General features: G+C 44.9%; 2 protein-coding genes and 1 long non-coding RNA gene across 4 annotated transcripts in view; 2 read left to right on the forward strand and 1 right to left on the reverse strand.

Moving 5' to 3' along the window:
- On the forward strand, positions 1-19038 carry LOC110491127 (interleukin-17 receptor E-like). Of its 2 annotated transcripts, none has more exons than XM_036947417.2 (17): positions 1-515; positions 727-742; positions 910-1026; positions 1255-1352; positions 1448-1531; positions 1641-1755; positions 1858-2042; positions 4164-4232; positions 4388-4454; positions 11966-12162; positions 12242-12289; positions 13854-13899; positions 14133-14284; positions 14559-14627; positions 14734-14785; positions 14925-15032; positions 16124-19038. In XM_036947417.2, exons 1-17 carry the CDS (start codon positions 399-401, stop codon positions 17098-17100), a joined length of 2517 nt encoding a protein of 838 aa, XP_036803312.1. In that variant the 5' UTR covers positions 1-398; the 3' UTR covers positions 17101-19038. The 2 variants fall into 2 exon arrangements, with proteins under 2 accessions (XP_036803312.1, XP_036803313.1); XM_036947418.2 differs by having other exon boundaries at positions 58-515; positions 1867-2042.
- On the reverse strand, positions 17879-20721 carry LOC149976947 (uncharacterized). The gene is made up of 2 exons (XR_016487432.1): positions 20421-20721; positions 17879-18840 (listed from the first exon to the last, which is right to left on the reverse strand). It is a non-coding gene; the product is annotated as an uncharacterized LOC149976947 (long non-coding RNA).
- Positions 20668-21561, forward strand: part of wu:fl23c11 (interleukin-17 receptor C) — a 22111-nt gene continuing 21217 nt past the window's right edge. Inside the window, 1 exon segment of the mRNA XM_021566743.3 lies at positions 20668-20800. Coding sequence (XP_021422418.2) covers positions 20684-20800 — 117 coding nt within the window. The 5' untranslated portion in view covers positions 20668-20683.

Consider the following 21561-nt stretch of genomic DNA (forward strand, 5'->3'; position numbering starts at 1 on the left):
GTCAAAATAAATGTCAAACGAGTACACACTGTCTGAGGCAGCTGGAAAGGTGGAGCTGTACTAAACTACCCACTCACCTACTCACTCAATGCACAACTTGATACGCATGGAACAATTATTAATGAGTCATTTATTTTTTACCGTTCTTATTGGGAACAGACAAAACAACATAGCACTGGAACTTATCATGTAGGCTACGTTTCCGTTTTCTTGGATTTCATTTCGTTGATTTTAATATGCAAGTAAGGCTAAACGTATTGAGTGTGGTCTGTCGTTCTGCTGTTTTTTTGCGCATTTGCGTTTTTTTGTCCCTAGGGCCAAAGTTGTTCAAGCATCATTGGATACGCCGTGACTTTTTACATGTGCCTCTGTTGTGAGTAAGCTAGTGGTCACCCATCATGATGATGAGTCGTGGGAATGGACCTGCACTTGCTGTGCTCCTGCTCCTGTTGTGCCTGCTGCAGCTCCCGTGCGCGTCCGAGGAGATAACACGCACCAGACTAACTGTCACCGAGGTAAGGGACTAATTCATACCATCTTTGGGGCCCACCACCATGGACATAATGTAACTAATATGCAAAAGAGACATTATACTCAGACAGTATATAATGGAAATACTGTATTGGAAATTGATTAGCCTATGTGTCCCTGTCCTGCATCAAGATTCACTTCACTAACCCAGTCTTTTTTTCTTCCTCCTTTTCTTCCTCTGTTTCTCCACAATAGATTCAATACCAAAATGGTAAGTGTTACTTCAGTCCATGGTCTCTATGGGATAACTCATTTTGTACACAATATGAAGAGGAACCATTTATTTGGCATTTTCAGACTTCACTCGTATACTTATTTTACTGCATATATTGTTTTGAGTGTCCGTATGTTCTGTGTTTCTGTCTTTTTTTTCTGTAGGTTCCAACTGGAACCCTGAGAGTCTTCCTCAGCTGAGTCTGTCCACTCTCGGGTTCTCTTCATCACAAGGCTCCTGTTTTGCCTGTGTCCATGTACGTGTCAGAATGAAAGCGGCAGGTAAGGCTGTTTCCCATCCACAACCAATCTCTGTCTCTCCGCACCATCCTCATCCCCTTTAGAACTTTCCTCCATCCCATCCTCCTTTTATTTAAAGTCTCAGTCTCCCTTTCTCTGGCCTTGTGTTTGTTTCAGTCTATATCTTTCTTCCGTATCCTGACTTCCCCTCTTTCTCTCGTTCTACCTTTACTGCCACAATTCTTTAATCTGTCCTCTGTGTTCCTCTAGACTTCACTGGGACACTGACCATTAAATACCTGGAGCTGTCAACTACAACTCGCAGAACCATCTCGATAAAAAATGGAGTCAATAATGACACTTTACAGGTAACATTTCTTGAAATGGAACCCCTCTCCCTTTCAGTTAAAAATGATAAGATAGATGCATAAAATAAATTCACTTTATTCATTTTTATTTTAAGTGGAGTGACCCGTTTCGATCCATCATAGTAGGAAAGACCAACATTAAGCGCTTACATCCCCATGACATTGGCCACATGATTGTGGTAAGATCTGATATTTTCATACATGCATGCACAGACACACACACACACAGTAGAATGATGAAAGTGAGCTTCTGATCATGTTGCTGTGTGTGTCTCTGGTGCCTTCCAGTGGGAGTTGGTGTATGACTGTTTCCCTGCTGACGCAGGGCGAGAGGTGTATGTGTCTTTGTCCTCTAAACCACAGAGACAGCACAGGTACATCGTACAGAAGGACATCTGTCCAGGTACTAATCTCACCTTTCACCTCCATCACTTATCCCCATCCCTCACCTGTGATGTGATGAGAATGACATCATAATACTAATCATACTATGACTCTGTCTGAGGTGATGCAGATTCAGATCCAGTACCAGAGTTTGATCTGTCTGTGGATGAGCTGGCTCGATCCCTCAATGTAACAGTAGCAACTGGAGACCACATATACCAACCGGCTCGCTCATCTGATGTATACACCAGGTTGTGCTACAGACACACAGATGCAGAATGCTCCAACCTTTCTGCTCTTTCTACTGTAAGCTATTCTGCATGTGTGTATTGTGTGCGTGCGTGTGTGTGTGCATGTATAGAGGTGTTTTAAAAAGATGAATGTTGTTTATAACATACACTACCTGTCAAACATTTTAGAACACCTACTCATTCATGAGATTTTCTTTATTTTTACTATTTTTTTACGTTGTAGAATAGTAGTGAAGACATCAAAACTATTAAATAACACATGGAATCATGTAGTAACCAAAAAAAGTGTTAAACAAATCAAAATATATTTTATATTTGAGATTCTTCAAATAGCCACTCTTTGCATTCTCTCAACCAGCTTCATGAGGTAGTCACCTGGAATGCATGGGGCGGCAGGGTAGCCTAGTGGTTAGAGTGTTGGACTAGTAACCGGAAGGTTGCGAGTTCAAACCCCCGAGCTGACAAGGTACAAATCTGTCGTTCTGCCCCTGAACAGGCAGTTACCCACTGTTCCCAGGCCGTCATTGAAAATAAGAATTTGTTCTTAACTGACTTGCCTGGTTAAATAAAGGTAAAAAAAAAAAAAAAAAAAAAAAAAAAAAATTAAATTAACAAGTGTGCCTTGTTAAAAGTTCATTTGTGGAATTTCTTTCTTCTTGATGGGTTTGAGCCAATCAGTTGTGTTGTGACAAGGTAGGGGTGGTAAACGGAAGATATCCCTATTTGGTAAAATATATATTTTTAATTTAACCTTTATTTAACTAGGCAAGTCAGTTAAGAACAAATTCTTATTTACAATGACGGCCTACACTGGCCAAACCTGGACAGCACTGGGCCAATTGTGTGCCACCCTATGGGACTCCCAATCATGGCCAGTTGTGATACAACCTGGATTCGAACCAGGGTGTCTGTAGTGACGCCTCTAGTACTGAGTTTCAGTGCCTTAGATGGCAGCGCCACTCGATATTATGGCAAGAACAACTTAAATAAGCAAAGAGAAATGACAGTCCATCATTACTTTAAAGACATAAAGGTCAGTCAATATGGAACATTTTAAGAACTTTGAAAGTTTCCTCAAGTGCAGTCGCAAAAACCATCAAGCGCTATGATGAAACTGGCTCTCATGGGGACCGCCACAGGAATGGAAGACCCAGAGTTACCTCTGCTGCAGAGGATAAGTTCATTAGAGTTACCAGCCTCAGAAATTGCAGCCCGAATAAATGCTTCATAGAGTTTATTAAGTAACAGACACATCAACATCAACTGTTCAGACGAGACTGTGTGAATCATGCCTTCATTGTCAAATTGATGCAAAGAAACCACTACTAAAGGAAACCAATAAGAAGAAGAGACCTACTTGGGCCAAGAAACACGAGCAATGGACATTATACTGGTGGAAATTTGTCCTTTGGTCTGGAGTCCAAATTGGAGATTTTTGTTTCCAATCATCATGTCTTTCTGAGACGCGGTGTGGATAAACAGATGATCTCTGCATGTATATTTCCCACCTTAAAGCATTGAGGAGGTGTTATGGTGTGGGGGTGCTTTGCTGGTGACACTGTGATTTATTTAGTTTAAGGCACACTTAACCAGCATGGCTACCAGAGCATTCTGCAGCGATACGCCTTCCCATCTGGTTTGGGCTTAGTGGAACTATTATTTGTTTTTAAACAGGACAATGACCCAACACACCTCTAGGCTGTGTAAGGGCTATTTGACCAAGAGGAGAGTGATGGAATGCTGCGTCAGATGACCTGGCTTCCATAATTCCCCGACCTCATCCAAATTGAGATGGTTTTGGGATGAGTCGGACCGCAGAGTGAAGGAAAATCAGCCAACAAGTGCTCAGCATATGTGGGAACTCCTTCAAGATTGTTGGAAAAGCTTTCCAGGTGAAGCTGGTTGAAAGACTGCCAAGAGTGTGCAAAGCTGTCATCAAGGCAAAGGGTGGCTATTTGAATAATCTCAAATATGAAATATATTTTGATTTGTTTTAACACTTTTTTGGTTATAACGATTCTATGTGCTATTTCATAGTTTTGTTGTCTTTATTATTCAACAATATAGAAAATAGTAAAAAAGAAAGAAAAACCTTTGAATGAGTAGGTGTTCTAAAACTTTTGACCGGTAGTGTAGGTTGATAATCTGTTAATTAATATTCTGTTGTTCTCTCCAGATTGACACCAATCAGAATCGATCAGTGACTCTCAGTTTCCCCTACCTGCTACCCTGTGTCTGTGTACAGGTAAGAAGGTCTCACTCAGTGACATATCACAATGAGTTAACTATCAGATAATGTGCAATAGACAGTGACAGTACTGCGTGGCTAAAACTACAGTATGTCTCATGTTTGTGTCCTTGCATGTCTCTCTGCCTGTCTGTCTGTACATATGCCTGCAGGTATATTACACACACCTAGACGCAAGGCGAACCACAGTTTGCCCGTTTGTGAATGGCTCATTAGATGGTGAGTATTTAATCTAAAATGGTGCCGGAGAAGAAGGCAGACGTTTTACGTGCCCCCAACCGATAGTGTTTTTTGTTAGTTTATTTGCGTTGTTTGTAACTTCTTTTGTACATAATGTTGCCGCTACCGTCTCTTATGACCGAAATCATTTCTGGACATCAGGACTGCGATTACTCACCACGGACTGGCAGAATCCTTTTTTCCATTAACGAGCCTGTCGCGAACGATATACTGCTTTCTCAGGAACAGGCCCAGATCCCCGTGATTTGCATGAAGAGGAGGTGGAGAAAAAGGGTCCAGAGGGCGGGCTGCCTTCTGTGAATTCGTTGGTGATCTAATAAACCCCCACTTCCATTCTGCTAGCAAACGTGCAATCTTTGGACAATAAAATAGATGACCTACGTGGAAGATTGAACTGCCAACGGGACATTCAAAACTGTAATATCTTACGCTTCATGGAGTCGTGGCTGAACGACGACACTATCAACATAACATACAGCTGTCTGGTTATACGCTACACCGGCGTCTGGTAAGACAAGGGGCGGCGGACTATGTATTTTTGTAACAGCTGGTGCACAATATCTAAGGAAGTCTCGAGCTATTGCTCGCCTGAGGTAGGGTATCTCATGATAAGCTGTACACCACACTATCTACCTAGAAAGTTTATCTGCATTTTTCGTAGGTGTTTACATACCACCACAGTCAGAGGCTGGCACTAAAACAGCATTGAATGAGCTGTATTCCGCCATAAGCAAACAAGAAAACGCTCACCCAGAGGCGGTGCTCCTAGTAGCCGGTGACTTTAATGCAGGGAAACTTAAATCCGTTTTACCAAATTTATATCAGCATATTAAATGTGCAACCAGGGGGGAAAAAAAGAAAACTGGACCACCTTTACTCCACACACATACAATGCTCTCCCTCCATTTGGAAAATCTGCCCATAATTCTATCCTCCTGATTCCTGATTACAAGCAAATATTAAAGCAGGAAGCAACAGTGACTAGATCAATACAAAAAAGTGGTCAGATGAAGCAGATGCTAAGCTACAGGACTGTTTTGCTAGCACAGACTGGAATATGTACCGGGATTCCTCCAATGGTATTGAGTACACCACATCAGTCATTGGCTTCATCAATAAGTGCATCGATGACGTCGTCCCCACAGTGACCGTACGTACATACCCCAACCAGAAGCCATGGATTACAGGCAACATCCGCACTGAGCTAAAGCTGCAGCTTTCAAGGAGCCGGACTCTAACCCGGAAGCTTAAGAAATCCCGCTATGCCCTCCGACGAACCATCAAACAGGCAAAGCGTCAATACAGGACTAAGATCGAATCGTACTACATCTGCTCTGACACTCATCGGATGTGACAGGGCTTGCAAACTATTACAGACTAAAGGAAAGCACAGCAGAGAGCTGCCCAGTGATACGAGCCTACCAGACGAGCTAAACTACTTCTATGCTCACTTCGAGGCAAATAAACACTGAAGCATGCATGAGAGCCCCATCTGTTCCGGAAGACTGTGATCAAGCTCTCCACAGCCGATGTGAGTAAGACCGTTAAACAGGTCAACATTCACAAGGCCGCAGGGACAGGCGGATTACCAGGACGTGTACTGCGAGCATGCACTGACCAACTGGCAAATGGCTTCCTTTATGCACGCCTCTTGGAGGGAGCGCAACACCCTGCTACACTCAACTCCCCGTGGAGTGAAAGAGGTATGTGATTGTAGGTACGGGTAAGGATGACAGAGGCAGAGAATATTACCGTTTACTGGGAATTTATTTCCTTAACATGGTAATGTGGTGAAAAGGGACTGGACGGAACCAAAGCAAAGAAAGTAAAAGTTGAGTCCCCTCTAATACCTTACCTGCCTACCCACTACTTCCCTAACCTTAACACCACCTGGCGCGCTAACCAAAATACAGGGGGTGGTCCGCCCAGGTCTTACCTAGTGTGCATAGATAGAGTACACACTACGGGTATATGTATGCCCACAGGCCTCTTGCCTAAGCACTCTCAAGGTGCCTTCACCCCTCGGAACAAATGAAACAGAATAATACAATTTGAATAATCAAAACACAGTCCTTTTGACATAAACATACCTCAGCAGGACCAGCTACAAAATACTTTCCAAAAACGGTCTGCACAACAACCAACACAGGACATCAAAGAAGATCTCTCTCCTAACAAAGGAACACGGGCTTTTAAGGAGTTTGTAATTGGTGACAACTGTATCCCCTAACGAGAGGGCGGGATCAGAGTTCCAATCTGCCATGGGGCTGACCAATCAGCTGCTTGGGGGAATCCAGGAAGCCATTTCCTGAAATACACACATAAACACATACAAACCCACAACAACGCAGAAGCTGGGGCATGTAACTTCTTCACTGACATTTTCAACCTCTCCCTATCCGAGTCTGTAATACCAACATGTTTTAAGCAGACCACCATAGTGCCTGTGCCCAAGAACACTAAGGTAACCTGCCTAAATTACTACCGACCCGTAGCACTCATGTCTGTAGAAACCCTAGACCCACTCCAATTTGCATACCGCCCAACAGATCCACAGATGATAGATCTCTATTGCACTCAACACAGCCCTTTCCCACCTTGACAAAAGGAACACCTAGGTGAGAATGCTATTCATTGACTACAGCTCAGTGTTCAAAATCATAGTGCCCTCAAAGCTCACCACTAAGCTAAGGACCCTGGGACTAAACCACTCCCTCTGCAACTGGATCCTGGACTTCCGGACGCGCCGCCCCAAGGTGGTGAGGGTAGGTAACAACACATCCACAACGCTGATCCTCAACACAGTGGCCCCTCAGGGGTGTGTGCTCAGTCCCCTCCTGTACTCCCTCTTCACTCATGACTGCACGGCCAGGCACAACTCCAACACCATCATTAAGTTTAGCAATGACACAACAGTGATCACCGACAACGTCGAGACAGACTGTAGGGAGGACGTCAGAGACCTGGCCGTGTGGTGCCATAACAACAACTCAATGTGATCTTTACTTCCGGCGCCGACAGAGATGGCCGCCTCGCTTCGCGTTCCTAGGAAACTATGCAGTTTTTTGTTTTTTTACGTGTTATTTCTTACATTAGTACCCCAGGTCATCTTAGGTTTCATTACATACAGTCGAGAAGAACTACTGAATATAAGATCAGCGTCTACTCACCATCAGTACGACCAAGAATATGTTTTTCGCGACGCGGATCCTGTGTTCTGCCTTACAAACAGGACAACGGAGTGGATCCTATGCAGCGACCCAAAAAAACGACTCCGAAAGAGAGGGAAACGAGGCGGTCTTCTGGTCAGACTCCGGAGACGGGCGCACCGTGCACCACTCCCTAGCATTCTTCTTGCCAATGTCCAGTCTCTTGACAACAAGGTTGATGAAATCCGAGCAAGGGTAGCATTCCAGAGGGACATCAGAGACTGTAACGTCCTTTGCTTCACTGAAACATGGCTCACTGGAGAGACTCTATCCGAAGCGGTGCAGCCAACGGGTTTCTCCACGCATCGCGCAGACAGAAACAAACATCTTTCTGGTAAGAAGAGGGTCGGGGGCGTATGCCTCATGGCCAACGTGACATGGTGTGATGAAAGAAACATACAGGAACTCAAATCCTTCTGTTCACCTGATTTAGAATTCCTCACAATCAAATGTAGACCGCATTATCTACCAAGAGAATTCTCTTCGATTATAATCACAGCCGTATATATCCCCCCCCAAGCAGACACATCGATGGCTCTGAACGAACTTTATTTAACTCTCTGCAAACTGGAAACAATTTATCCGGAGGCTGCATTCATTGTAGCTGGGGATTTTAACAAGGCTAATCTGAAAACAAGACTCCCTAAATTTTATCAGCATATCGATTGCGCAACCAGGGGTGGAAAGACCTTGGATCATTGTTACTCTAACTTCCGCGACGCATATAAGGCCCTGCCCCGCCCCCCTTTCGGAAAAGCTGACCACGACTCCATTTTGTTGATCCCTGCCTACAGACAGAAACTAAAACAAGAGGCTCCCACGCTGAGGTCTGTCCAACGCTGGTCCGACCAAGCTGACTCCACACTCCAAGACTGCTTCCATCACGTGGACTGGGAGATGTTTCGTATTGCGTCAGATAACAACATTGACGAATACGCTGATTCGGTGTGCGAGTTCATTAGAACGTGCGTTGAAGATGTCGTTCCCATAGCAACGATTAAAACATTCCCTAACCAGAAACCGTGGATTGATGGCAGCATTCGTGTGAAACTGAAAGCGCGAACCACTGCTTTTAATCAGGGCAAGGTGTCTGGTAACATGACCGAATACAAACAGTGCAGCTATTCCCTCCGCAAGGCTATCAAACAAGCTAAGCGCCAGTACAGAGACAAAGTAGAATCTCAATTCAACGGCTCAGACACAAGAGGCATGTGGCAGGGTCTACAGTCAATCACGGACTACAGGAAGAAATCCAGCCCAGTCACGGACCAGGATGTCTTGCTCCCAGGCAGACTAAATAACTTTTTTGCCCGCTTTGAGGACAATACAGTGCCACTGACACGGCCTGCAACGAAAACATGCGGTCTCTCCTTCACTGCAGCCGAGGTGAGTAAGACATTTAAACGTGTTAACCCTCGCAAGGCTGCAGGCCCAGACGGCATCCCCAGCCGCGCCCTCAGAGCATGCGCAGACCAGCTGGCCGGTGTGTTTACGGACATATTCAATCAATCCCTATACCAGTCTGCTGTTCCCACATGCTTCAAGAGGGCCACCATTGTTCCTGTTCCCAAGAAAGCTAAGGTAACTGAGCTAAACGACTACCGCCCCGTAGCACTCACATCCGTCATCATGAAGTGCTTTGAGAGACTAGTCAAGGACCATATCACCTCCACCCTACCTGACACCCTAGACCCACTCCAATTTGCTTACCGCCCAAATAGGTCCACAGACGATGCAATCTCAACCACACTGCACACTGCCCTAACCCATCTGGACAAGAGGGATACCTATGTGAGAATGCTGTTCATCGACTACAGCTCGGCATTCAACACCATAGTACCCTCCAAGCTCGTCATCAAGCTCGAGACCCTGGGTCTCGACCCCGCCCTGTGCAACTGGGTACTGGACTTCCTGACGGGCCGCCCCCAGGTGGTGAGGGTAGGCAACAACATCTCCTCCCCGCTGATCCTCAACACTGGGGCCCCACAAGGGTGCGTTCTGAGCCCTCTCCTGTACTCCCTGTTCACCCACGACTGCGTGGCCACGCACGCCTCCAACTCAATCATCAAGTTTGCGGACGACACAACAGTGGTAGGCTTGATTACCAACAACGACGAGACGGCCTACAGGGAGGAGGTGAGGGCCCTCGGAGTGTGGTGTCAGGAAAATAACCTCACACTCAACGTCAACAAAACTAAGGAGATGATTGTGGACTTCAGGAAACAGCAGAGGGAACACCCCCCTATCCACATCGATGGAACAGTAGTGGAGAGGGTAGCAAGTTTTAAGTTCCTCGGCATACACATCACAGACAAACTAAATTGGTCCACTCACACAGACAGCATCGTGAAGAAGGCGCAGCAGCGCCTCTTCAACCTCAGGAGGCTGAAGAAATTCGGCTTGTCACCAAAAGCACTCACAAACTTCTACAGATGCACAATCGAGAGCATCCTGGCGGGCTGTATCACCGCCTGGTATGGCAACTGCACCGCCCTCAACCGTAAGGCTCTCCAGAGGGTAGTGAGGTCTGCACAACGCATCACCGGGGGCAAACTACCTGCCCTCCAGGACACCTACACCACCCGATGTCACAGGAAGGCCATAAAGATCATCAAGGACATCAACCACCCGAGCCACTGCCTGTTCACCCCGCTATCATCCAGAAGGCGAGGTCAGTACAGGTGCATCAAAGCTGGGACCGAGAGACTGAAAAACAGCTTCTATCTCAAGGCCATCAGACTGTTAAACAGCCACCACTAACACTGAGTGGCTGCTGCCAACACACTGACACTGACTCAACTCCAGCCACTTTAATAATGGGAATTGATGGGAAATGATGTAAATATATCACTAGCCACTTTAAACAATGCTACCTTATATAATGTTACTTACCCTACATTATTCATCTCATATGCATACGTATATACTGTACTCTATATCATCGACTGTATCCTTATGTAATACATGTATCACTAGCCACTTTAAACTATGCCACTTTGTTTACATACTCATCTCATTTGTACATACTGTACTCGATACCATCTACTGTATCTTGCTTATGCTGCTCTGTACCATCACTCATTCATATATCCTTATGTACATATTCTTTATCCCCTTACACTGTGTACAAGACAGTAGTTTTGGATTTGTTAGTTAGATTACTTGTTATTACTGCATTGTCGGAACTAGAAGCACAAGCATTTCGCTACACTCGCATTAACATCTGCTAACCATGTGTATGTGACAAATAAAATTTGATTTGATTTGATTTGATTAAGACAAAGGAGACGATTGTGGACTACAGGAAAAAGAGGACTGAGCATGCCCCCATTCTCATCGACTGGGCTGCAGGGGAGCAGGTTGAGAGCTTCAAGTTCCTTGGTGTCCACATCACCAACAAACTATCATGGTCCAAGCACACCAAGACAGTCGTTAAGAGGGCACAACAAAACCTATTCCCCCTCAGGAGGCTGAAAAGATTTGGCATGGGTCCTCAGATCCTCAAAAGGTTATACAGCTGCACCATCAAGAGCATCCTGACCGGTTGCATAACTGCCTGGTATAGCAACTGCTCGGCCTCCGACCGCAAGGCACTACAGAGGTTAGTGCGAATGGCCCAGTACATCACTGGGGCAAAGGTTCCTGCCATCCAGGACCTCTATACCAGGCGGTGTCAGAGGAAGGCCCTAAAAATTGTTAAAGACTCCAGCCACCCTAGTCGTAGTCTGTTCTCTCTGCTTGCATGGCAAGCGGTACCGGAGCACCACGTCTAGGTCCAAGAGGCTTCTAAACAGCTTCTACCCCCAAGCCATGAGACTATTTGCACCCCCCCCCCCCCCCCCTGCACATTGACTCTGTATTGGTGCCCCCCTGTATATAGTCTCGCTATTGTTATTTTACTGCTGCTCTTTAATGACTTATTTCTATTCGTATCCGTTTTTTTTTAAACTACATTGTTGGTTAGGGGCTCATAAGTAAGCATTTCACTGTAACCTGTTGTAATCGGTGCATGTGACTAATACAATTTCATTTTAGTTTATTTGAGTACACCTCTGATTTTTCATGTATTGTTTGTCTCTTAGACCTGTTTGAGATGCCGTAGCTGATGATTAGCTTCAGTTTCTATGTGTGTTGTTACCTGTATATTTTCCAGTGAATCAGACCTGGGGATAGCAGGGGCTTTCTGCTGGAGCAATTATTAATATGAGTCACAGACAAACCAGCAGAAGATGCAGTCCTCACACTATCAGTAACAGTGCACTGTCTGTGTTTGACCACCAGGGGGCAGAGACGTGTGGCGCTCCAGTAATGTGACTTTGTATGGTGAGTTGGGTTCAAGCATGGCCTGGAGTGCCCTGTGTCCTACTGCTTACCTGAAGCCCTCTGCCTCCCTCTGCTGGCGACACCAGAGAAACACACCACAATGCACTCCCATCCTAAACTCCACACTGGAGGACATGGAGGAGAAGGGAGATCTGGTGAGTGTTGATGATGACGGTGATGATGATGAAGATGATGATGATGCTGCTGCTGATATCTTCCCTCTATCCTTGACAGAAATATAATATTTATGCTGTGGATAAACACCCTCAGATGTGTGTGCAGGTAAGAGTGTATAAGCCGATAAAATCAAATCAATGTTATTTGTCACATGGGCCGAATGCAACATGTGTAGACCTTACCGTGAAATGCTTAACCAACAGTGCAGTTGAAGAAAGAGTTAAGAAAATATGTATCAAATTAACTAAAGTAAAAAAGAATTAACAGTAACACAATAAAATAACAACAATGAGGCTATATACAGGGGGTACCGGTTCAGAGTCAATGTGCAGGGGTACAGGTTAGTCGAGGTAATTTGTACATATGGGTAGCGGTGAAGTGACTATGCATAGATAATAAATAGCGAGTAGCAGCAGTGTAAAAAACAAAGGGGGGGTCAATGTAAATAATCCGGTGGCTATTTCATTAATTGTTCAGCAGTCTTATGGTTTGGGGGTAGAAGCTGTTGAGGTGCTTTTCGGTCCTAGACTTGGCGCTCTGGTACTGTTTGCCATACAGTGGTGTAAAAGAGGGGGTGTAATGTAAATAGTCTTATGGGTTGGGGGTAGAAGCTGTTTAGAAGCCTCTTGGTATAGTTCTGGATGGCAGGAAGCTTGGCCCCAGTGATGTACTGGGTCGTACACACTACCCTCTGCAGCGCCTTACGGTCAGATGCCGAGCAGTTGCCATACCAGGCGGTGATGCAACTGGTCAGAATGCCATCGATGGTGCAGCTGTAGAACTTTTGAGGATCTGGGGACCCAAGACAAATCTTTTCAGTCTCCTGAAGAGGAAAAATGTGTTTTAGTGCCCTCTTCACAACAGTCTTGGTGTGTTTGGACCATGATAGTTTGTTGGTGATGTGGACACCATGGAACTTGAAGCTCTCAACCCGCTCCACTACAGCCCCGTCGATGTTAATGAGGGTCTTGTCGGCCCGCCTTTTCCTGTAGTCCACGATCAGCTCCTTTGTCTTGCTCACATTGAGCAATATACACTATGTCATACTCTTTCCATGACATAAACTGACCAGTTGAATCCAGGTGAAAGACATGATCCCTTATTGATGTCACCTTTTAAATCCACTTCAATCAGAGTAGATGAAGGGGAGGATACAGGTTAAAGAATGATTTTTAAGCTTTGAGACAATTGAGACATGGATTGTGTATGTGTGCTGTTCAGAGGGGGACTGAGCAAGACAAAAGATTCAAGTGTCTTTGAACACAACTGTGGGAAGTACTGGAGTCCACATGGGCCAGCATTTCTGTGGAATGCTTTTGACACCTTCTCAAGTCCATGCCTCAACGAATTGAGGATGTTCTGAGGGTAAAATGGGTGCAACTCAGCATTAGGAAGGTGTTCCTAATGTTTTGTACACTCAGTGTATGTCTAGTATCAACAGTTAACAGTATGATACATGACACCTGTGGATTTCAGTCACTGATGTCTCTCTCTCTCCCTCACTCACTCTCCCTCCCTCCCTCCCTCCCTCTCTCTCTCTCTCTCTCTCTCTCTCTCTCTCTCTCTCCCTCTCTCTCTGTCTCTCTCTCTCCCCCCCCCCCTCTCTCTCTCTCTCTCTCTCTCTCTCTCTCTCTCTCTCTCCCTCTCTCTCCCTCACTCTTCTCTGTAGTTTTCCTTCAGAGGCAGCCATGATGTCCACTGTCCATTCCAACCAGGTGAGAGACCACAAGACCACAGTGATAGAAGTACTGCACTTGATATTGTTAATATCATAAACATAATCTCTCCCTCTTTCTTCTCTCTCTCTCTCTCTCGCCTTCTCTCGTTCTCCCTTCCTCTCTCTCTCTCTCTCTCTCTCTCTCTCTCTCCGTCTCTCTCTCTCTCTCTCTCTCTCTCTCTCTCTCTCTCTCTCTCTCTCTCTCTCTCTATCCCTCCCTCCTTTCCTCAGGTATGTCTAAGTGGGAGGCATATGTTGGTCCTGGTTCACAAAGTCTCTGTGTCTATCTCACCTCCACTATCCCAGCATCCTTTGCTGCACAACTCTGTGTCTGGCAGGAGAAAGGATGTGTGTCCAGAGGAGCTATCTACTTAGTAAACATGGTAAAATAAGAAACTATCACCACAATATAGAGACATAATAGCCTCTATAATATGTTGTCTTGCGTGCTTTACTTTACTGCGTATCTTTACTTTTTCGTGTTCTCTTTATTATATATTTTGTATTTGTATTAGTTATACTAGTTTTGATTACTGCGCTGTTGGGTAGAGCATGCAAGTTAAGCATTTCACTGTACTTGAACATGTCACAGTAAAACCTGAATTTAATAGACACTGCTGGTCCATGTTGTTAAGAGTGCAGTTTTCTGTTCAACAGGGTGGGGGCACCAGAGAGACACAGCTGAACCTGCCCTTATCATCCCTGACTGAGGGTATATGTGTGCAGGTACGAACAAACTAACTATGAATTGCTTTTGTATTACGTGAACGCATCTCTAATCTTACTTTTACTTTTTCTTTATTTCAATTTCACTCTCTCTATATCTCTGAAGGTCTGGCGGTCAGATCCTGCACAGTATGGGAGGAGACTACTGTGTCCTGACTGTGAGTTCAGCCTCAGCCACACACACACACACACACACACACACACACACACACACACACACACACACACACACACACACACACACACACACACACACACACACACACTTATGCATAGTATCCTCATATGCCTCCTCAGATTCCCACAGGAGATGGGGTCTCTATGCTGTTGCAGTCTTGACACTTCTGGTTACAGTGGCAATGCTGGGAAGCCTCATCCGCTATGTGACCAAGAAGGGAGTCCCAGGTCAGTAACTGTTCTTGTACTGTACGTACACCTTTGTAGCCCCTTCTTGTGTCCTCAGTCATATTACATTGCATTAATATTGAGTGCCATCCTTAACCTATCTGCTCTATCTGTGTGTCTATCTGCTCTGTCTGTGTGTCTGTCTGTCTCACCTTATCCTTCAAACCTAGCACACTTAATTTAATCCATTGATTTAATATCCATTGATTTAATATCCATTGATTTAATATCCATTGATTTAAATAATTGAGAAATCAGTGAATAAATACAAATAATTTCCAATATCTTTTTTGTCTGTCTGTCTGTCTGTCTGTCTGTCTGTCTGTCTGTCTGTCTGTCTGTCTGTCTGTCTGTCCCTCTGTCTGTCCCTCTGTCTGTCTGTCTGTCTGTCTGTCTGTCTGTCTGTCTGTCTGTCTGTCTGTCTGTCTGTTTGTCTGTATTTGTTTCTCTCTCCACCATACTCATATCTCCCTCTCTCTCTCTCTCTCTCTCTGTCTCTCTCTCTCGCTCTCTCTCTCCTCTCTCTCCTCTCTCTCTCTCTTCCTCTCTCTCTCTCTCTGTCTCTCTGTCTCTCTCTCTCTCTGTCTCTCTCGCTCTCCCTCCCTCCCTCCCTCCCTCCCTCCCTCCCTCCCTCCCTCCCTCCCTCCCTCCGTCTGTCCGTCTGTCCGTCTGTCCGTCTGTCTCTCTCTCTCTCTCTCTCTCTCTGTCTGTCTGTCTGTCTGTCTGTCTGTATTTGTTTCTCTCTCCACCATACTCATATCTCCCTCTCTCTCTCTCTCTCTCTCTCTCTGTCTCTCTCTCTCGCTCTCTCTCTCCTTCTCTCTCTCTCTCCTCTCTCTCTCTCTCTCTCTCTCTCTGTCTCTCTGTCTCTCTCTCTCTCTCTGTCTCTCTCGCTCTCCCTCCCTCCCTCCCTCCCTCCCTCCCTCCCTCCCTCCGTCCGTCTGTCCGTCTGTCCGTCTGTCTCTCTCTCTCTCTCTCTCTCTCTCTCTCTCTCTCGCACTCTCTCTCTCTCTCGCTCTCTTCCCTTGACCATCTCCTTCTTTGTATGTCTTTGTGTGTGTGTCTCTGCCTCCCCCTCTCTCTCCCTGCAGGTTGGCTATTCATCCAGAGGCCTGTGTTGTTGGTGTGTTCATCAGAGCAGTCAGCCCATGTGTCTGCCGTGTGCGCTTTGGCTTCCTTCCTACAGGGGGAGTTGTGTGCTGAAGTGCGCATGGCTTTGTGGACCCAGAGCTCCATTGGGGCTTGTCCTGGGGCTGTGGAGAGGTCTTGGGCTGGGGTGGCTGAGCTGGGCCCTGTGCCCTGGCTGTATGGACAGTGGGAGGCAGTCAGAGAGGCAGGAGGCCAGGTGCTGATCGTATGGAGCGCAGTGGCTAAGGAATCCTACAAGAGCTGGAGAGAAGAGAGGGAGGGAGGGGATAGGAGGGAGGGGGAACAGACAGGAGGGAGGAAAGGAGAGGAGATGCAACAAGGGGAAAGGGGAGGAGAAAAAATTGAAGAACTTGAGAAAACAAGAGTGGAACAGGAGCAAGCAGGATTGAAGAAAGGAAAGGAATGGAAAGAGGAGAGTAGGAGCAGAGAGGAGAGAGAGCCCTCCTCAGTGACAGGGCCAGTGTTCAGGGCTGCCCTGTCCTGTCTGCAGGGGGCACGACAGGGGGCAAGCAGGGTCAACGGCTTCACCATTGTCTACTTCCAGGGCCTCTGTCACAGTCGAGACATCCCCAAGGACCTCAGAGAAGTCCCACGCTACTGCCTGCCTCGGGACTTCGGAGGCCTGATACGTGAGCTGGATGGGACCGCTAGAGGGAGGAACAGTGTGATTGGCAGCTGGGCCTGTTGGCCCAGACTCCTTTCCAAAACACTGTCACGTTGGTTGGCACGACGACTAACTCACAGGCTCAGAGTGTGGTTGTCACAGGAAGAGGAGGGGCTAAAACCGAAATCATCACAGGAAGTGATATCAGAGAGGACACTGAACAGGCATGTGTTGTCGCTGTCAATTAATGAGGAGAGGACAGAGCCAAGCACTTTGCAGCAGAAGGAGTTGCTTAGCGGGTCACCATGGCAATGAAGCAGGGCATCTCAGGTTTCACCTTTATACAGGAGCCAGACTTTTGTCTTGACTGTAACATGAGGCAGAGCACATGGGTGGTGTAGTGACCCAAACAGTGGAGCAGAGACACTGAGCATTTCATAGGGCTTATTACCACAGTCAAAGGGGGTATTGATAAAACTACTAATAGGACTTACCACTTGATTTGCCTGTGGTGAAGAGTAGGTAAACATTCTCCTCTGGGCTACATCCCACATATGTCCACAGTTTATGCTTTTTATGCTGAGTGTACAGTTTGAACCTGAACGTAAAGCCACACATCAGCCTTATCTAAGTGGGTATGCCTGAAAGTCAGGTTGTAACTTCAACTTAGTGTATACAACTGGATACCCTCACCACAGGTGCTCCAGTGAAGAGAAAGGATATACTTCATCATTCTCAATGTCAACAGTATATAATCAAATAATGTGATATCTTTGCTCTGAGGGCACATACTGTATATCCAAACTGTTGTTTTACCTAAGCCTCCACTTTCCACATGATGACCCGCTGAAGTACACAGCATCAACGTGCCCCATCTTGAACCAGCACCTGTCCATCTCTCAAACTGGTTGGCTGTAGAACTGCTTGGTCATGCACAGTGCCATAGAGGATTATGGATGCTATATTATCTATGTATGGGTATAGAGACCATTCCTACACAGCTCAATAGCAACCGGTCTACTCCAATGAGCTGCTATGGACTGTGTACTGTAACCTACTGTATATAAGAAATAGACACCTTAGTGACTCATTCTTTAGTCCAAGGATATTATGGTTTTAATTTGAATAATTTAATACTTTGTTCTCAGAATATTTCACTTTGCAGTATATAGTTATTATCAACATAGCATTCAACAAAGATAAAATTACTTCTGTATTAATAATGTATTTTCTCATTTCACCTCTTATTAATTCAGATAGCTTTTTGTTCAATTAAAATGAATATTTAAGTGTTGATTTACTTAATGGACACACATAGTGCAGACTTAGAGCCTGTTATAGTATCAAAGCCTGACATTTATCATTTGAATATAAGAAATTAGCAGATGCTTTTATCCAAAGCAGCTTACAGTCATGCGTGCATACATTTTATGTACAGGTGGTCCCAGGAATCGAACCCCCTATCCTGGCATTGCAAGCACCATGCTTTACCAACTGAGCTACAGTTCTTTAATAATATACTACTGTTAGTAAGCCCCTTCAGATTGGCAGTGAACAAATATTATTCAAATATCACCAACGACTCACATTCCATTCTCCCAATAAGTCAGTGAAGCCACGGGCTCCAACGGTAGACTGTATGCAAAGCATCTGGAGCCTTATACCATAACACAGATGTTCTCCAGCCATGCTTTTCAGTAGTAGGTTGTGTTTGGAAATAAGCAGTTAACAGAGACAGAGCAGTTTTCCTTCAAATTTAAAGGGGCAATATGTCATTACTATATATTAATTATATATACCCATTTATTCTTGAAGAATATAACCTAATAAGGCCTCATGAGCTTAGTTCAACTGGCATACCCCATCAGAAACCAAAATGATATTTTGCTTGTTTTACTCAACTTTTTCGAAACAAGGTTATTGTTAACATCCACTGCATAAGCTAGCCTCAAAACATGCTTAAAAGGATCATTGTGATGTCATGGATGGTCAGCTCTTGCATCCATAGCTCTGAGAGTGGTTATGTTTCTTCAGCCCCATCCCTCAGGTTGTTTACTGAAACAGTGGCGGAGAAACACTTTGTTATTGTTTGAACTGCAGATTGCCCCTTTAAAATGAACAGTATTCAGAACAAATCTTTATGCGTTTACCCTATCTATCATTCTACCATTGTCTGTGGGCTTATAAGTGCCTGTTGCATACATTTTGTAATGCTCTTTTGTAAAATAAAATAAATGTGCATTCTTTTGTAAATATCCTTCACTTTGATATTAGCTGTTGGCCTCATACAAATAACTTCTGCATTTATGCTTTCTATAGACAATCTTCTTCTATGTATTATCTATGGTAAGTATGTCTTAAAGTCCATCATGCTTATCTTTCTGACAGCAGCTAAGCAAACATACATCAACATTATTCCCTCAGGCATCTGTGTGGAAAAGGTGCCTATTTAAAGCTTGTCAACATTGCAGGTGCGTGATAGGTTCTCTCCATTAAACTGAACTCAGAACAACCTGTAATTTCTGCCCCACTCAACCGGTTGATGTTATCAGTAAAACAAATGAGCTGACAGCTGGTTGATGTTGCGAAACAACAAGCCAGACTTACAGGACTGATCAGATGAAAAAAATTGAGAAACTACTGTATGTATGGCATAGAGTACATACTGTACCTGGCATAGCCCATCTCTAACCGACATCTAACCATCTCATTCATACCCCGGCTTAGTCAACAAGCTAACTAACAAACAAAGTCTGTTTCAACATTTTCCAGATATGTGAAACAAACTAATGCAAAAGAATAATGAAATGTGTGTGTGTGCCTGTGCCTGTGCCAATGAATTCCTGGGATCAGACCATAAAGAATGAAACAGCTGAAACCTGACAGCCTGCCCTGAGAGTGGCTATGGAACAATGACTGCCTACTTTAGGTATTTATTTACCTCTGTTCCCCTCTCATGCCAATCTCAGGTCACTAGTTAATGGTTAAGCTCTTATGGAGAAAGAAAAGCTAACAATGTTTCATTTCAGGCTTATAAGACTCGACCTTAGGGGTTTAGCCTACTGCAACTGAACTTCTGTAAATTATGTGCCTGCCTGTTAGTGGACTATGGAAAGCAGCAGAGTCTGTATAAGCATCATTTTCAGAACTACTGGACTCATGGTTTACTTAAAAAGCTAAATTAGCAAGAAATCTAACTGCCAACCCCATGCAGTGCAATTGAGCCACCTTTTCAGGTAAACACACCTCCCCTCTGTCCTCCTCCTGGCTGTCACACACTCACTCTACATTCATAGAATGCCATTTGAGATATTTTCAGGAGATTGGGTGTAGTGTCAGAGCACCCGCATCACTAGCTAGAGAACTGTCCATCAACCTGATACAGGAGGTGCATGTCCAGACAAAACTGTAAGTCAAATTGAAGTTAACCTTTGAAATTGAAATATTAATTAGTTGCTCTGCATTGATATATGAATTACATAGAGTTATTAGTTAGTTCTGTGCTTGAGAAATGTATCTTATTCAATACAGAAATGTAGCCTGCTTAAAGTTTTAGTAGCCTACTTCAGCTAGCAATTTATTAACTCCCCCCCCCCCCTCTCTCTCTCAGCCAGGTTGGATCCTGTTAAGCCTACCTGTCTCCAGTAGCCCAGGATCTTCGGCAGGTCCTGTTTCAGTGCCCAGGAAAGAACTCACTGAGAAACACTGTGACTTTGGAGGACTGCCATTACATGTTGGGTTGTGACGAGTATAATTATCTTGCCTCTAGGTAATGGTGTTAGAATCAGCCTGATCTGCGCAACTACCTCCACTTTTCCAGACAGACTTTCCGGACAGGGCACTGGCACAAGAAGGCCTGGACCTTGGACGCAGAAGCGCTGTACGGGTTGTAGTGCCAATGGCTCGCCTGTTCCCTTGCACTCACTTTGTCCTACTGTTACTGCTGCAGCTAACGTCCGCATCTGCAGGTGCACTAGAGAGGATAGATGGCGCACATCGACTCACCTGCGACCAGGTAAAAGAAGGAGCAAATTAACATGAGGCCTGTCAGGTTTTCTTAAATTGTTTATTGATTTTTTTATTATTTAAATTATGAAGCTAATAGTGCATGTACTGTATTTAGACTACATACTGATAAGGTATAGCTATGGCATAAAAGTATGATTGGTAAGTATCCTTGGGACGTCCTTACTCCATTGAAGTTGACATTTAAAATGGTTAAGGTAAGGGTTAAGGGTTAGCTAAGGGTTAGCTAAGGGTTAGCTAAGGGTTAAGGTCAAGGTAAGGGTAGGGGTTAAGTTTAGGGTTAGGTTTTAGAGTAAGGACGTCCCAAGGATCCCGGATAGTGTAATTACACTATAACAATAAGGACCCCTTAAAATGAAGTGTTACCATATGGTTGTATAGTTTTAGCATTATGACAGTCTACTCAGATTGTTCTCTAATGATGTTGGATGGGGTCATGGAATGTTTTGGCCTGTAGTTTCCATTAAGTCGGATGTTGTGCATGTTGGTGTGATCTGTACTACAACAATGTTTGAGTATAACTTCTTATGAGAATCCCACCTGTACCACCCTATTTATTTTGTGTACTCAGGACAGCCTCAGGTCAGCCATATATGTGTGTGCTTGTGTGCTTGGATGTGCATGTGCACACTTGTGTTGCTTTCTTTACCACATGTAAATGAATGTGGACTTTGTATGTGTTTATATGAGTGTGTGGGGGGTGAGCTGTCATATGTGGAGGACACATGCAAAACCAACCACACAGACAAG

Source organism: Oncorhynchus mykiss, chromosome 16 (assembly GCF_057628025.1).
Source record: "Oncorhynchus mykiss isolate SJ-2025 chromosome 16, ASM5762802v1, whole genome shotgun sequence".
Lineage (NCBI taxonomy): Eukaryota > Metazoa > Chordata > Actinopteri > Salmoniformes > Salmonidae > Oncorhynchus > Oncorhynchus mykiss.

Excerpts from the sequence above, each read along its gene's own strand:
- LOC110491127 (XM_036947417.2), top strand. The coding sequence starts at position 399 with ATGATGATGAGTCGTGGGAATGGACCTGCACTTGCTGTGCTCCTGCTC. Across the intron at positions 4,233-4,387 it reads TACCCTGTGTCTGTGTACAG|GTATATTACACACACCTAGA; the intron begins GTAAGAAGGTCT and ends ATATGCCTGCAG. Across the intron at positions 13,900-14,132 it reads CCACTGTCCATTCCAACCAG|GTATGTCTAAGTGGGAGGCA; the intron begins GTGAGAGACCAC and ends TCCTTTCCTCAG.